General features: G+C 43.8%; 1 protein-coding gene across 4 annotated transcripts in view; it reads right to left on the reverse strand.

The window, feature by feature from the left end:
* dock1 (dedicator of cytokinesis 1) overlaps positions 1-17,968 on the reverse strand; it is a 179,096-nt gene that overhangs the window by 137,644 nt on the left and 23,484 nt on the right. For 2 of the 4 annotated variants that reach the window (XM_040134777.1, XM_040134776.1), the window contains exons 1-6: positions 11,082-11,173; positions 8,805-8,884; positions 6,457-6,582; positions 5,959-6,083; positions 2,234-2,332; positions 1,556-1,628 (exon numbers count right to left, since the gene is read on the reverse strand). In XM_040134777.1, coding sequence (XP_039990711.1) covers positions 1,556-1,628; positions 2,234-2,332; positions 5,959-6,083; positions 6,457-6,582; positions 8,805-8,884; positions 11,082-11,152 — 574 coding nt within the window. In that variant the 5' untranslated portion in view covers positions 11,153-11,173. Of the gene's footprint in view, positions 1-1,555; positions 1,629-2,233; positions 2,333-5,958; positions 6,084-6,456; positions 6,583-8,804; positions 8,945-11,081; positions 11,174-17,968 lie in introns of those variants that run through there. The other 2 variants (XM_040134778.1, XM_040134775.1) reach the window with 2 other exon arrangements.

Here is a 17,968-nt window from a genome sequence, read left to right on the forward strand (position 1 = left end):
CTCAAAAGACTTCATCTGGCTGGCCATCTCTGCTCTACTTTCCCTCAGAAACTCTTCACATGTAGAGAGGCTAAGTATTTCCATATTTTTGCCAGTAGAATGTAGACATTATATTCTAAGATACTGTGATATCTGCATTTTGCCTTTCAAGAATTAATATCACAGAGTAACTGATTACAGAATAGGTCATGAATGTGTTTACAGGCACACTAGTATCTAAATTATGGACAGGGTTTGGAGTATCCTTGTCATGTGTTTACCCACGTGAACATCCTAGTTTCAGAAAGCTACATAAACTATTATTCTGGTTTTGAAAATAATCATCTAACCACTGAGATGAAAATTTAAGTCTGACACATGGTGACAGGGAAGATAAACTGCATCAGTTGGCACTTTTGTCTTTCATTACCGGTGATCAAATGGAGAAGCTAAATCCAGCAGAGTACAACTGCTTGTTTGCAGGCAGCCAGTAATCAAAGTGGGTTTATCCTCAACTACTGAGGTAACTCCATCGGTGCAGAAATGACAGAAAGTGGCTGGTTGCCAAAGAGACATGCCTGCACAGATGCAGACAATCAGAAACTTGGATAAAGTTAGATTCATGCTTACAGGGATTTGAATAACCATGTGTCTCCATGATGGGAGTAGTAAAGTAGTATAAACACACTTACTGACAGGGAAAGAAAAGACATACACCATACAAAAATCCATACAATCCAGCCATTACACCTTTCCAACATATCTCTCCATTGCCAATTGTCAGTGACGAGTCGGCAGCATCAGCACTCTCATGCAGTCCCAGAGTTACCTGAGGTTAGCCAGTTTCTAAAGCAACCATTACAGCAAGATAACATGCTAGGCATGACAAGAAGGCTCTCCAAGTGGATTATAAGCCGACACTGGGCTCTGAGATCTGGCCATTTCCTCCAAACCACCTGCATGCAGGTGAGAAGCAAACAGAGTTTGAGGATTTTGGAACCGGAGGGTGACAGCAGCTGCAGATTACTTTACTGGGGAAAAGGTATACTTTCCCCCGCTGATATCCTCCCAGTTTTGCTTGTGCCATATGAATAGATTGTCTTGTGTATTTATACACCTGTCATGGCTCCTATTACCTCTCCAAAATACTTTACCCTGCACCACTCCTTCTGCTAGAGGGATGGCCTTGCCATGTGGCAGGCAGATGGGATGGCAAGGTTGCCAGTACCAGGCTTCCCTGCCCTCTACACCCCCAAAATTAAAAAGGATGTTAAAAAACAGAAGTCCGCATTCAGCAAGACACTGGTCCCAATAAACAAATGAGTTCCTTCAGGCATTTTTTACATGCCAGCTTTAGTCTCTGACAAGCCACTCCATGACACTGCTTTGTACAGGGGCAGACTAATACCTCTGATTAATGTGACAAAGGGAGAGCTTCAAAGTATTTATCACCGTGCAACACATCTGCTTGGACTGGATATCTTCCATTATTTTTTGCTGTGGATAGATTAGCAGCCAATTGTGCAGCTGGTCATTGGTAAAACTGACTGTTTCACATGCTGACATTTGTACTCACAGTCCTGCGACGAACGGTGGCGAAAGGTGAACCGCAAGTGGCTTCGGTTCACATCTTCAATAGGAATAGCAACCTGAGATAAGGGATAGAAAGGGACAGTGAGACATCCATATCCATGCACACAGATTCAAAAAGCTGCCCTTTAGGGACAGGACGGGAGGAGAATGAACCTCAAGTTTCATATTGTACAGAAATTAATTGAAAACAATGGCTGCCTTGGATGGTACACAAAACACATAAAATATCTAATACATGACTGCATGGTTTGCAAAATGGTTAAGTGTGATGTAAAGTATATGTGGTTTGTGGTAACTGGGCTGACACATGCAAGCCTACTGATATGGTCCTTTAAGTGTCATGGATCAATGACTTCACATTTCTATGCATTTCTGCTGCCACCCCATTGACCTTTTAATCTGCTGTGTGGTTTAATGTTCATCGCTGTCTTTCTGAGCATCAAAGCTTCATTGGTTATTATTCAGCAGACACCCCAATCTACATGCTACAAAGTTCCAGTGATGGAAACCTGTTCTGTGATGAATAATGGATTTAAGAATCGTATCAAAGGGTGATATTGCAGTCAAGGTGGAAAATAATGACTAAAATGATACACGAAGAGTTTGTACGAAGAGTAACGAAGAAGAAATAATAAGGAGGTATAAGTAACGAGAGACAAACCTTTATTGTTTCAAACCAGCGTGGCTGCTTTACTTGGTAATAGATGACAGACTTGTACTCATTGATCCCCTCATCTCCAGCTCCAGGGAAGATCACATTCTAGATAAGAAAATGAAAATACATGAAACAATTTATCAGTTAAAACAGCTGAGTATCTGGTAATGCCGGCTTAGCTGTAAGAGGCAAAATCATGATGGTTGAGCTATTATGAAACTGTCAAAACATTAGCACCCATTCAGTATGTGGAAAATTGACTAGCACTTATTTCATAAAATGTAGTCCCTGGGGCAGAAAGTCTTATTCCAGCAGACTGGCCTTTAGAAGTCTGGATGCACTTTATGCATGAGTGCCTGCCTGTTGGCTGCCAATCTCATGGCAGCATTGTGGAAATAAGAAATAAATTAGAAATTAATTATTTAAGAGGGAGGGGCAGTGGCTCCCATGTGGGCAGAAGTGGAGGGAAGCCAGGCACAAGGAGAAGGACCAGCTGGTGCTGATGGATCCAGCCATGTAAATTGGTCTGAGCAGTGGGTCCCCTGAGTTTCTACAACGAGTCAGGGTGTGTATGTAAAATACTATTCACCCCCACTGACGGATTTGGCATGAGGATGGAGTGACAGCGGATGGCACGCTTGCCCTGTTTTCTGTCAGTCTGCACTCAGTCAGCCTACACCTTTCCTCCCACTACTGCAGCTGTCTCCCTGGCCTGCTAGCGCACCGCTGCTGAAATACTCCAACACTAATGGTTTCTGACAACCAGCAATTATGAAGAATAACAGGCGCTGTCTCCCCCAGCCATGCCGAGCAGATCTGGGGGGCAGGTGCCAGCTCCTGCAACTTTGCCCCTTCACTAAGTAGCCAGGATTCATGACAGTTTCAGATTTTGGAGAGACAAACAGGGGGAAAGTGGCCGAGGTCTAGCTGCAGGTGATAAGGGTTTGTGGGGGTGTGCTTTTATGTCGAGGTGACAAGAAATCACTGTCCAGACTCTCACTGCACAAATAGGTCCAGACTCTCAAAATTCCTTTTTGAGACAGAGCAAGGATGACAAAATCCAGAGGCAGAAAGACACCAGAGAGACGGAGAGATAAAGGGCAGAGACGAATTGAGGGGATAAGAAGGCTGAGACATAGGGAGAAACGTCCAGGGAGAAAGCCAGAGAAAATAAACTTGTAAAGTTAACCTTTTTAAAACTTGCCCCAATGTAAGTAAATTTACTTTACTTTCCATTTTACTAATTTCAAGTGCATATTGTATGAAGGGTTGTTTATTCTATTACATAAATAAAAAAAATTGTTTTAAGCTAGTAGTAATTGTAACTCCAAACTAGAGTTAGGGTGAATTACAGAAAAAGTTTCTTTTATCAAGCTTCAGAAATTAAAGTGACAGGCAGGAAGTGATGGTGCCTCTCATGTCAGAAACACAATTTCCTTTTGGCCAATTAAAATCCAGGAAGGAAGAGGGAGAATTTGACCAATTAGCACTGATCCCTGGAGAACTGAACGGATGAGACTGAGCATTTCCATGAAACGTTGCAAGACAAGATGTTGAAGGGTGCTCCGACGACGCCAAGACACACGACCATGACACTCGTAGAAGTGTTCAGTCTCTTGATCATTGTCGACCGCAGTCATTGATTCCCATCATTACATCCCCAAAGCTCTAAAAGCCTTAAATACAGATAAGCAGTAAAATGTTTTATTGACACTGACTGAGTAGGGTTAGGCAATGAATCTGCTAAAGTCTACCAAGTGCACTGATATCAAAACTGTTGTGTACTTAATGTAAGCTATTGCAGGAGCACTTAGAAAATCTTGTTTACAGAAGTTCTTTTTATAGCTGTTTGTGTTTGGATATTAAACAGAGATTCATCTTGTTTACTTTTATACTCACCAGTATTAATTTTGGAATATTTACCAAAACTCAGGTGTTATATAGCCCCCAAAACTATAAAAGGAAATCAGTCAAACCTGTTTGCACTACTGTAGATGCAACAGCTAATTCGTTCACACCATGTCCACTATAGTAAATAAAATATAGTTCCAATAAAACCGGTGGATGCTTAAAATGGACTACTAGACACAGTGTTCTGGTTCTGAGCTGAATAAATGGCCAACAATATAAATAAAATTGCGCTTTGTAAAATAAGTAAAATTTGTATTAAAATGAGAACATCTGTTTGTAACTTCAGCTTTTCATCTTTGTTTGCAGAGATCCAGTGAAAAGTAAAAGATTTGTCCGTAAAATGCTCTACAAATTATACAGTGATTGCAGTATGTAAAAATAAATAAATAAATAAATCGCAATGAGACTACTTGGTGAGCAATGAGACAACCAAGCATTGACGGTATCGTCAGAACTGGATTCACAGTATCACCACTGATCCTTGCACTTCCTCAGCCCACTGGGCTTAATCATCGACAAAGCCTCTCAACATAAGACTAATGTGTAGAATTGAGGCAGCCAAGGGTAATAGCGTTCTCGGCTGATTCGCTGGATGCAGAAGGCCTCACCACGACCAGGAATCTGTCATCTCAAATGACTCCTTCATCGTCTAGCCTTGTAACTTCCATGCTCACTGCAGCAAAACATTAGGTATACCTTAACCTAATGAAGGTTAATAGAAGATCAGCACAAACTGTGCCCCCCCCCCAAAAAAAGTCACAACAGAGTTAAACTCAAAAGTCTCAAAGAAAACTAGACATTAAAACTGAACATTCACTGACACATGAGCACACACAGACACAGACCTTCTGCCTCAGTTCCTCCCACATACTCCTCATGTCCAACTGCTATAAACCTCTCATATGCCCCATTAACTGATGGCCTCTGCAGAACAAGAGGTAAAGTCAAGCGGGGGGAGACAATAATTAAACATCAGAAAAAGGGGTCACTGACTAGGACCTCTAGATTGAGTTCTTAAGACACTGATGGGTTGGCAGGTGATTAAAAAGTTGACGGCACAGCAAAAGTCCATTAAATACTCGCTTCAACTTGCAAACTGGCGGCCACCATAACGATTTATGTTGAAGTGTTTTTGTCTTTCTCGGTTGAGTTTCTAGAGAAATCCAGTGCAATTAATTGTGTTAAGCTGCAAACCTGGATGGTAGACTCTCTATGAAAGCCTACAACAGATAAGACTGAAATTAAAATAGTGAACTGCTGACCACCACCAAAATATAATTAACTGATCTCTGCACTAAGGGCTGCAAATTTCACCCAGATAAATTTGCAACATTTTGAGACAGCTTGCCGTCAAACAACTAGACAGGGAAGAAAATGATCCCTCTAACTTCATTAGCAAAGGTAATTATACCAGAAGGGAAATGCTGACATCTTTCATCACTTATAACTTTCAAATTATGCTGTCCATATTGACCGTCCGCACACTTAAGGCTTTAACTGACTTGAGAATGATAAAGGTTGATTAGCACAGTGGTGAGCCAAATTTTAAGCTAGTCAATCAACCACAAAGCACCAATACTGCATTCCGTCATTTCTGACAGGTGGCAAAGGCATATAGTCTGGCCTGTGTATCACACTGTTTTATTGGAGTCCTGGTCAGTTAAGCAGCGTGCTGAGCTGTGTGGGATTAAAGAAAGCCCAGTAAATCACAGACTGTCTGAGAGACCGATGGGCTGGAGAACTTGTGCCCCGAATGCTGAGAATGAGCTGACCCAGGGGAAAAAATACCAAAGAAGTAAGTTAACATTCCTCAGTCGTACCTCCAGTTTCTTGCCGTCCTCATCATAAACAGACATGGTCACCTCAACGTTTTTGGGCGTGGTCTTGCTCCCCTTGTCAAAGTCCCCCTGAACTAGAGTCACATAGATGTCGTTTCGCACATCACCTTTGGGAAACAGAAACAAGCGGGTCAGGAACTTTTCACAGGCTTTAGAGTTTAAAGTTCACCTTTTTTTAATATATACGTGTATATGAATGTTAGAGCATAACTTAGTACATCTTAGGTAGCATAAGTGGATACTTGGCACCAGAGACTTTATGGCTAACTTCAGTCAATTAAATAACTAATGTTTTAATCAAAACGTGATGAACTATGATATATTCCTTTCTCTCTCACTCTCATTTTGTAAAATAGTAGATCTTACTTCTAAATCACTTTCTGAATGAATGAAGGGTTGAGCCAATCAAATTTAAAAGGAGACTTTCAGAGACTGGCAGCTGAGGTGAAGCTTTAAAAAAAAAAAAAAAACAAACTCAACCTGGCATGATGATCTCGGGAAAGCCCATCTTTCGAGCCACAGCTGTTGATCTATCCACAAGGTGAGGGAAGTCCTTCCTTATCTGATGGATGTCTCCAGGAAGCAGCTTCAGAGTCACCCACAGGCCTGGTGATGCATTCAAGGCAAGATAATGTGAGGAGAAGACAGGTAGTATCTGCCCCAGGAAAATACTAAAAAAAGAGATTTCTTCTTGTGCTTTCCATCGACAGTCGTAAGATTGACATGCAACAGCTCTGGGGCAAGACACTAAATAGAAACTACCCTCGGGGATGTGATTAGGAAAGCAAAATAACAAAGAAAAAGTGTGTGTGTCTATTTTCCCTGTGCTTGATTGAAAGTGCGGTGTAGTAAGGTGTGCATTACTGGAGTGACATATTGACAAAATGTTATTGTCGCAAAATCACTGCTGAGCTAAGACAGTTGATGTCTGTTTGACATATATAGCACCATACTACGTGATATAGAAGCGTAAAGCATTTCGTTTATGGAGGATGTTCTCCTTGGCATGAACAGTGCATACTGGTACTCTAATTTAAAAAAATAAACAAATAAATCACACAGACCTTGGCTCAAACAGAAGTGCTACTTCTGAGCGCTAACAGTGGGAGGAAAAAAAATATGTTTCTCCAAAACAAACAACAAACAGATACTTGGTACCATAAACGGTACAATTTAAAAAGAAAAAAAAAAAAAAAAAAATCCTCTTTTCCATCCCACTGCAAAATTCATGATAATGTCCCCAATGCCCCAGACCTCTTCTTTAGGTACTCTTTAGTTTTATATGAGAATAAGTGACATTTATTGTAAAATATTTAAATTGTGCAGTAATTCCCGGACTTAAATAGATGGTCTTGGAAAATCTGAGAGCGTGATGCTTGTGAGGAAACACTGTCGCTCTGAATAATTCTTAAACAAAGGGCCTTCAGGGAACTTTCATGGGACAGATCAACAATTTAACACCAGTAACTGCTTTGCTTTTCTCCTGGTTAGAAAAGCCTCTTTTCTGCAGACAATGTATGGTGTGCAAGCTTCAGCTCTGTAACCACACTCTAAATATTATCCCAGGAAAAACAAAGCAGGATAGATACATACTTCTGAAAAAAGACTGAACATAAAAAATAAAAAATAAAAAGACATCCAATTAAGCAGTCATCCTGTAGCGTGCCCCTTCACACGCCACCAAAATGAACAGTGCTTGTTAACCCTGAAGCTTTATTTACTTCCACTTTACTAGCCCCATATCGTTATGAGTGACACTTCTCTCACTAGCCTGGCGCGAAGCATTCAGATATGCAAGCACGACCGAAACAGCTGCTCTCCGTGCTCCGCTGTTCTTCCCAGTGTGGGCCGGAGCAGATCTGACATTTATCTAAGTACATCTTCATAGGGCATGACAATGACATGGAGGCTGTCATGTTGTTCCCCCCCTCCAAGCACAAATCCCTTAGATGGCTAATGTTCTTCTAACCACAGATTTCAAATCACTGATAGGATCTAGTCTCTGCAGAAGACTCGCCATCTTAATTAACAGCTGGATCACTTAGATCCTGTAGTCATGGTGATGAGACCAACTATTTATAGTATGAGCAGTGATTTATAATGTGTTCACTTGACAAAGAATTATGTTCTTATTAGCAAGATGAACAATTTCAACAGTCTGAATGTTTGGGGTAAAGGTTTTTTATATGAACTTTTCTAAAATGTAGTATGAAAGAAAATGACAATAGCACAATGAGATATAATTAAGGTTAAATTTTGTGTTTAACGTTACCCTCTAACCTTAATTACAATTGAGGATCTTAAAACATTTCTCAGAGATGAAGGATGAATAAAGGACCTTTTCTACAATGATAACAGCACAGACACAACTCTGATACAAACATCTCTTTTTTTTTTCTTTGTTTGTTTTTATTCTATTAAGGTTTTGGCAGATAATGCCCTCCTCAGTTTTCTGCGGGAGGTAATATGAGCCTAAATGGATAGGAATAAAAATAAGAACACTGCATCAGTGTTATGAGTGTGTGGATTCCCCCTCTTTCCTTTGATGTCAATCACCTCCAATGTCATTTAACCTCTAGAAGGGATGTCTAGAAAAATCCAACACCAAGCAGTGCTGGTTTTCACTTTTGGTGACCTATTGACTAGAAATCTTCATAAAAATTAGAACAGAAAATTTTCTGATCCAGGTTGGAGTTTCATCAGGTCCTGACTTAGCATAAGCGTTTTATAACTTGACTAAGACACAAATTTTATTGATAAAAGTCTGACAGTGGAGTGGTGAGTTTCCTCCTTGGCCCTGGTTTTCGTGTCTGAACTTTGCACAGTACCTTGGCCCTTGTGATTGACCTCTTTGGCGGTGATAACTTTGTTGATCACTGTCTGGAGGAAGTCGTTCTCCCCTGCCACCCTGGGTGAAAAACGGGAGATGTTCAGCTGCTTGTGGCGAATGGCGTCATCCAACGCTAGCCTGCAGTATGCACACAACAGGCAAACACCACAGAGAAGGAGAGATGGCGGAGAAAGAGGAGGAGGAGCGGGGCAGGAAGAGCCACAAAGTAATGGTTGTAAGGAGAGGAGTGGGATGAAGGAAAGACAGAGAGAAGAGAGAGACACACCGAAGAGTGATGCGAATACCATGACAGACACAAAGCCACTTGTTAGCAGTTAACAGTGAGGCAGGATGGGTAGTGAAAGAAACACACAGAGAAATCATCGTTTAGGAAATGAGGCCCAGTCAGCATTTATAGAGCCACTGTAGCAGTGGGAAGCTTGACCTGCCCGCAGTCAGTCTTGAAATGTTTTCAAAGCAGGAAGCTTAAAATCCCAGGTTGTAAAACCCTAGAAAACATTTAATCCCTGACACCAAGTCACTGTGCTTTAATGTGGCAGAAAACTAAAATATAACATGTTTTGTATTCCATTGGGCTTCAGGTTTAGAAAGTACCAAACAGATTGAAAGGAGTGACGTACAGAGCATAACAAAGCAGCAGATGTGATCTGGGAAGCACCACATGTGTGGCAGCTGCGAGAGAAATGTGTGCGCTGGGCAGGGACGGCATCTGCAGTGTATAGGACTCTAAGTAAAGAGAGGAAGAAAAGCATGGAGGAGAAGACAGCGATGGTGTCAGCATGGAGGAAGCAGTAAAGGGTATCTGTGATTCTGACTGTCTTCATTGCGTCCAGCAAATCGAAACCAGTCCACCGAGGAAGCAGAATAAGGGAGAGCAGAGATTTGTACATTCATTGGACAAAACATTGTAGGACAACAGGCACATGACAGGTTGTCCCTAAAAATGTGCAACAACAAAATTTTAGTACTTGGATTGGATTTTTACAAAAATGCTGAGTTGGACACAGCGGGACTCTGAAAAGGTATTCAGGACATGGTGGGAAGAGAAATAAAAATGTAACGCTAAAAAATACTAAATTGAAATAGGAATTATTATCTATTTTTCATTATCCACTGTCTTGATTATTTTTAGTGAGTATTTAGTGAATAGTAAATGTCAGAACTTCCCAGAACCCAAGGGGGCATCTTCAAATAGCTGGTTTTGTCCCACCCACAGCCCAACACTCAAAGACATTCAAGTTACATGATATAAAACAGAGAAAAACAGCAAATCCTCCCTTTTGAGAGGCCGCAATCAGAGAATGTTGGGCATTTTTCCTTGATAAATGACTTAAAAGCCTAATTAATTTGTTAAACTGTTGGCAATTAATTTTCTTCCGTCAAGTAATTGATTGTTTCGGCACAACATGCAATAATCCAACAAAGGCATCATCTATATGCAAGTTGGTTTGTGTCCACACAACATGCCAAAGATAAGGTCAACACTGCCTCAGACTTATAATGAAGGAGTGTCTGAGAAAAACAAGGACAAAAACTATTTCAGCAAGATTGTGATCTATCTCATCCATTTCTGAAAGCCATTTCCATTTCTGTTGGGATGCCAGGAGTCTATCCAAATTACATCACTACCTTCCCTAAATAGCTCTTTCACTTCCTGTCTCTGCTTGTCTTGAAAAAACATGCAATAATGGGTTGTGGCACTGCTATTTCAAAACTTCATCCGTTAAAATTTAGTGGCAAATACTCACGCTTAGACATAAATAACCTCCTTGTAGATCCTGTTCTCCTCTTCACACCGGAAGGCTCTAATTTCCATGATTTATGTTCACAGATAAAACCGTTAAGCGAGGTGATCTGCCAGCTAAACTGCCTGAATCTGAGGCATTTCCAATTATGCAGGAAATCACGTTAAGGAAAAGGTTACCCTGGCTCTGTATGCTGTCCTATAAGAATGGCAGCAGTTAATGAGATTGCCTTAATTGAGTCAGCACGGAATTGGGAAGCGCTGCGTACTCAAAACCCCTGCTAATCAGGTGTCAAGGATTCCAGACTTTAAAATTTTTTTATTTTTTTTTTTAAATACAACCACTGTGAATCTGACATACTGTACATAATCAGATTAATGGATATAAGTGTGAGAGCAGAACTATATCAACCCTACCATTTTATGCAACATTATCCCAAGCTTAAAGAAACTCTATGCACCCTTATGTATACATGTAATTTATTTTGTGCTGCTGAACAATGCACTTACGGCTGAAATGGGATAAAGTGCTGCTTGTCCTCATCGTCCATTTTGCCTGTTATGATATCAGTGACATCCATTACTGTGGAAAAACAAAGAGGGGGAGGTTAGAACTTTCTCAAGGCCTGCAAAATGGAGCATGACTGTGAAAGAAATATATATAGCTGCAGGGTACGGCCACATTAGGGGGGGAAAACAGACCTAGCTAACGTTGGCTCCTCTTTGTTGAGCACTAATTAAGGAAGAGGCGGTGCTCTTGTGGAAAAAGCCTGGTTCATGGCCATTTCAGCTGAAATCAAGTCAACTCTGATATCTGCGACTGTCATAGTTGCCACAAAGTGGACAGGAAGGGATGCGCCTGTGGAACAAATTGCTGATCTGACTTCACATACACATTTAATGATATAATATCAGCTCTCTCTTTATATTTCCCTACTTTGGTCACCGAGGTATACATAACTGGCCCTTGATGCGCAGTCTCATTTGCCTTCCATTAAGCTGCACTGAAAACTATTGGGTGATGTATAAATATTGAGCAGAGTGATACACTAAACAGTTTAAAAGAGTGATGCTGTTGTTTGCAGTAAAATTATACAAAATTGGGCGATGTCAAGGTGCTAGACATGGCTTCCAAACACGGTCCTTTTTTCTATTAGCCGACCGTGCAAATGAACAGGTCAAAGCTGACCAAAAGTGAGGAGCTTGAGCCAAAACAGATTCTTGAATATGTCAGCTCTACAGGCTTCAACTGAAGTGACTGAGAGATGGGGCCAATATTTGCAGTGACCAGTACTGGTGTGTGTGTGATTGCACCTTCACTCTGCAGAACAGAGGTCAACCATGTAAAGCCCTTCAGAACTTTGTCTCAAAAAGAGCAAATCTCAAAAATCAGGCTCTCCGTCAAGCTGTGTACAGAAGCAATGATGATAAGCCATCATAAATCAGGGTCATTTACCTTCCCTTCACGTGGCACTGGGAAAAAGACACCGAAAGAGTGTTATAATTTTCTGTTGGACGATGGTGGGCAAAACGCCAATCTAATTAGTTTACGAGTTAGTTTATTAGCATTAGTTCATTTGTTCACGCCTAGCAGCTTGCCAACAGGAGATAAATCAAACACTAATTCTTCTTTCTACTTTAGCTGCATATCTCTGAATTTTAGCCAATATATTTATTCATCCATGCGAAGACTTTGGCACAATACTTGCTTAGAACTGTAACACAAAACAAGGGATCTGTTCTGAAAGCTTAAACACACGGTTATCAAAGTTATGCAAAGTTCTGAGATAATGTTTGTTTTTAAAAAGTAACCTCTGACTACAGTATTACAACTCATGCCTTGCAGCTCTTTCTGGAACAGCAGGTTATCATTGAGCACGCACGCACGCACGCACGCACGCACGCACGCACGCACGCACGCACGCACGCACGCACGCACGCACGCACGCACGCACGCACGCACGCACGCACGCACGCACGCACGCACGCACGCACGCACGCACGCACGCACGCACGCACGCACGCACGCACGCACGCACGCACGCACGCACGCACGCACGCACGCACGCACGCACGCACGCACGCACGCACGCACGCACGCACGCACGCACGCACGCACGCACGCACGCACGCACGCACGCACGCACGCACGCACGCACGCACGCACGCACGCACGCACGCACGCACGCACGCACGCACGCACGCACGCACGCACGCACGCACGCACGCACGCACGCACGCACGCACGCACGCACGCACGCACGCACGCACGCACGCACGCACGCACGCACGCACGCACGCACGCACGCACGCACGCACGCACGCACGCACGCACGCACGCACGCACGCACGCACGCACGCACGCACGCACGCACGCACGCACGCACGCACGCACGCACGCACGCACGCACGCACGCACGCACGCACGCACGCACGCACGCACGCACGCACGCACGCACGCACGCACGCACGCACGCACGCACGCACGCACGCACGCACGCACGCACGCACGCACGCACGCACGCACGCACGCACGCACGCACGCACGCACGCACGCACGCACGCACGCACGCACGCACGCACGCACGCACGCACGCACGCACGCACGCACGCACGCACGCACGCACGCACGCACGCACGCACGCACGCACGCACGCACGCACGCACGCACGCACGCACGCACGCACGCACGCACGCACGCACGCACGCACGCACGCACGCACGCACGCACGCACGCACGCACGCACGCACGCACGCACGCACGCACGCACGCACGCACGCACGCACGCACGCACGCACGCACGCACGCACGCACGCACGCACGCACGCACGCACGCACGCACGCACGCACGCACGCACGCACGCACGCACGCACGCACGCACGCACGCACGCACGCACGCACGCACGCACGCACGCACGCACGCACGCACGCACGCACGCACGCACGCACGCACGCACGCACGCACGCACGCACGCACGCACGCACGCACGCACGCACGCACGCACGCACGCACGCACGCACGCACGCACGCACGCACGCACGCACGCACGCACGCACGCACGCACGCACGCACGCACGCACGCACGCACGCACGCACGCACGCACGCACGCACGCACGCACGCACGCACGCACGCACGCACGCACGCACGCACGCACGCACGCACGCACGCACGCACGCACGCACGCACGCACGCACGCACGCACGCACGCACGCACGCACGCACGCACGCACGCACGCACGCACGCACGCACGCACGCACGCAGCACACACACACACATGCACGCACGCACGCACGCACGCACGCACACACACAAACACGCAAGCAAACACACTCACTGTGAAGACCGCCCGCAGATTATGAAGCTGGTCTATGTCTTTCACGAGACCTGAACTTGACCATTTCACCAGGTAGTTCTCACTGTGAGGGACAGATGACAGAAAAAGCATGACTCATCGTTATAATGTGTCTCAGCAAAATCTCAAATTTGCACTGAACCATCTATGATGTAGCAAATTAAAGCAATGAGATGAGTTGCTTATCCATAGTTTCCTTCTAAAGCGGTGGAAGCCTGGATGTTAATCCAGACACCGATCCGCTTGGGAAACAAAATGCATGACCGATGTTGGATGCAAAAGAAACATTCCACAGCCGAGCTGCTCTACTTGTGATAATTTGCTGTCACAATCCTAAAACAATAGAAAATCCCTGGCCAGCAGGCTGTGCTTGTTCTGGTCATGTTCTTGCACGGTGTTTGAGTTTGTGTGTAAGTGTCTGTTAGTTTAGTTAACAGTTCCGGAAAGTGTAATTAAGTCTCAAACATCAAACAGCATCTAGACAAATCATCTGCTACATAAAAGGCTGTAAATTCAATCTTGTGTATGTGAATGGCAAATCTAAACTCATCATCTGATGACTCAATTTTACTTCACTGCATGAGTCCTGAAAAGGGAAAAAAGAAAAGTTACGAAAAATTGTTGACTCTGCTGCCTTGAAGTCAAAAGCAATGACTTATCAAAGCAATGACTTTTTCCGGAGGGAAACAAATTCAAATCTATTACAAGCAAACTGTACAATTTGGGATCAAAATGGAAAATATTCTTTTATTGCTTGAGTATTTGACTGTGAGTTGTTAGCATTGATTTGAAAAGCCTCTCCACTGTGTGAGCTACAGCCAAATAAAGGAGAACATGGGTGTACGAGATGGGTTTTCATTGCTCTGTTTCCAGCTCAGACTGCTGTTCAGGGCACGGGCACATCACCTTTAAAATTGTCCACTGTTAACAGATACTTGGAAATCAACTGTCAGTGCAGCAAGAGTAAAAGGAATCGCAACGCTCAATCACAGTTGTGTTTAAATATATAAACTGTCTTTTAATCACAGTTATGAGTGAAGAAAAGAAAGAAAGAAAGAAAAAAAGAAGGATAGAAAGAAATGGATGAATATACACCCATGGGTTTACCTGATAAACTTGGACTCCACTGGGTCGTAGAGAGACATGAGAACCTCTGCGTCCTCACCGATCTTACACACCACATTCTTTAGAGTCACGAAGAGGGCAAATGCAGGGGTGGAAGCGAACTTCGCTTGCCTGGTCAGATCAATATTCTGCTTCTGAGACTGTCAGCGAGAAGCAGAAGTATCCCATTCAATATTGGGCATTCTTCCATGGCTTTCTGTCACATGCAGGTAAACTTCGGGCGTGTGTAGTTGGACCAATGAGCTCATCAAGAACATCCGTGTATGAAGAAAGAGATACTGTCTGTAGGTATGGCTAAAAACTGCACACCAAATTATTAACTGTCAGCCACTGCCTCTGTGTCGTTCTGAAAACTTAACAAGTTAAGAAGCAAGATTTAACAATGTCTATGAAGCCATCAGAATCCATTATAATGCATTCCTTACTGAAATATATAGCTTTTACATTCACTTGATCTCCAGGACTGCAGCCGGTAAAAGGTGAACTGATTGCATGATTCCCTGGATGCCCTTCAAAAATATGCTGGTGCCTCATCATTAATATTTATCGTGTTGACCTGGACACTTTCTTATTGGCCATGCATATGCAATAAAGACCTCTGGACGAAAAGGTCACGTAAAATGAGACCGCATAACTGCGGGGCACTTTGCATCTGGCACCCCTACATACTGCCAACTGACATTCAGGTGAGGGATGCCACTGATACGCCAAGTAAAACAGACAGGGAATCTGGCTGGCAGTCAAGCATATTTGTGTACCAGGTGTGGCCTCATTTTTGCCACTACATTCAACTTCTCAGACTTAACTACAGGGACTCTGTGTTTTTCAGGCACTTTTATTACTTTGATATTCTTAAACCTTGCACTGTTGTTACTTGACAGGAATCGGTCAAGAAAGACGTTATCTTTTTTTGAAAGCAAAAAAGTACAACAGTTAGGTTATGCAACTGTAAATGGGTTAAACGCAATATATCTTAATTCTCGGGTTTGCAAGCAGAGGATCACATGTAAACAACAAAATCTGAATGATTTGGTTGCCTTTATTAATTATGTGAATAAATCAAAATAAATTTAACCAGTTTGATAATATAACACTTTTAAAACAAGACTACAGCCACACCAGCAGCTCTGTGAGGCTAACATACTGCTGATAATATGCTGATGTTTAGCAAATATAATGTTTACCATTATATTGTGGCCAGCGGATCAGTTTGAAATATTGCAGGGAGTAACGGGACAAGGAGGAGCAGCCACAGTGTGCTGTTAGATGAGTAGCCGCAGGTGACAGGCTGCACACCTCCAACCTCTCAGCCAGGTAACCAAATCCTTTCACTGTGCCCCGCTGTTCGCAGAGTCATGCCGTGTGCAGCATGAAATCAGAACACGGTTGCTCACAGCATGATGGAAAAAAATGCCAATCATTGGCTGACTACTTTATTAAAATGACAATAGTTTGTTTTGCTGGCCCCAGAATTCTGTGACATGTAGTATTAAAATGAATTTGCTGTTACTACAGGTCTCGCCAAATCTACCAGAAATGCCACTTTAAACAATTATCTTGTATGATGAGCAGTTGTAACTCTTCTACCATTTTTTTTTTCTCCTAATGCGAACACTGTAACTGCACCTGTTTGACTCTGGCTGAGATTTAATGAGCCAGAAAGAACAAGATCATCATTGAGATCACACTGTGTACATGTTCGTTCACGCCGTGCACTAATGTGCTTTTACTTATCTTTGATATCCTCTCTTGATAAAGACCAAAGTTTAGCCGAAGATGCGTCTAAGAGGGAGGACCGGGCCCTCTCTATCTTTACCTTCTCCTCTTGGATCCGGTCCTCAATTTGTTTGGAGGCCGCCTCATGTGCTCTGAACAGGCTGATGGTGCTGGTGAGCTCTGGGTCCAGTATGTTTCCATCTTTGTCTCTGACCACCAGATCGAGATCCAAGTACCTTGCATAAAAATGGGGGGGGGGTTAACAAGTGCCAGAACCCACCAAGGTAAATGTTGTGAATGCATCAACTGTACGCTGCCACTCCCTTCACCTCAGTTTCTCCTCATGTAAGCTCCCCTCTTTTGTTCAACTCTTTCCTCTATGGAGCCAGTTAGCACAGACAACAGCATGCTGCCGACATGCAGTCATTGTATATCATCACCTCAGCCCTTCGTTCTACGGAGGCAAAAGCCATTTCTCTACCTGGCCAAAGGTTTAAGGTTTCATCACAGACGCAGAATGGAGTTTCACAGTTTTCATTTTCAACCGATTTTCTAGGCCCAGCAAGAGCTGTCATTTCATGGAATATAGTACGATTTGCTCAAGCTAAATCCCACCAGTTTTCTTGAACCTAAGTGATGATCTGTCATTCTCTATTGACTGACACCGCTGACCTATTCCACCTAGAGTAATTTTTCTGGATAGATATGAGGATAAAGGGATATAACCTGTGGGGAGGGAAGGACAAGACTAAAAGCCTCTAAAGACTGGATCCTCACTTGTTGCCATAGTCTATCTTGGAGGTGACTCTCTGTTTGAGCTCTGTGAGCTCGTCCTGTGGGAGGGTGCCGGACAGGATCTGGGAACGCCATTCGATGAGGTCGTAGATCATGTCACGGACAGAGTTGAACATCTCGCGCTTGTCCCCCTGTCAGCGGAAACAGACGAATGAAAATGTGCACAGTTTAGACACAGGAGAAAATTTAGAAGGTCCAAGTGCTCTTGTGTCCGCATCAGTGACTGTTAAGAGGGCTGGTTTAGTCTAGCCGGTCAGCTGTGTCATTACCCGCAGTACAGGACAGTGCGGGTGAACAAAGCTCTTAATTGATGTGGCCAGGTGGAATTACCTTAAGCCAAATTCAACAAAATTTTGTGAATATAAAAACTAATCTGAAAGAGCCCAATCATTACTGAATTTTT

This window comes from Xiphias gladius, chromosome 9 (assembly GCF_016859285.1).
Source record: "Xiphias gladius isolate SHS-SW01 ecotype Sanya breed wild chromosome 9, ASM1685928v1, whole genome shotgun sequence".
Taxonomy (NCBI): Eukaryota; Metazoa; Chordata; class Actinopteri; order Istiophoriformes; family Xiphiidae; genus Xiphias; species Xiphias gladius.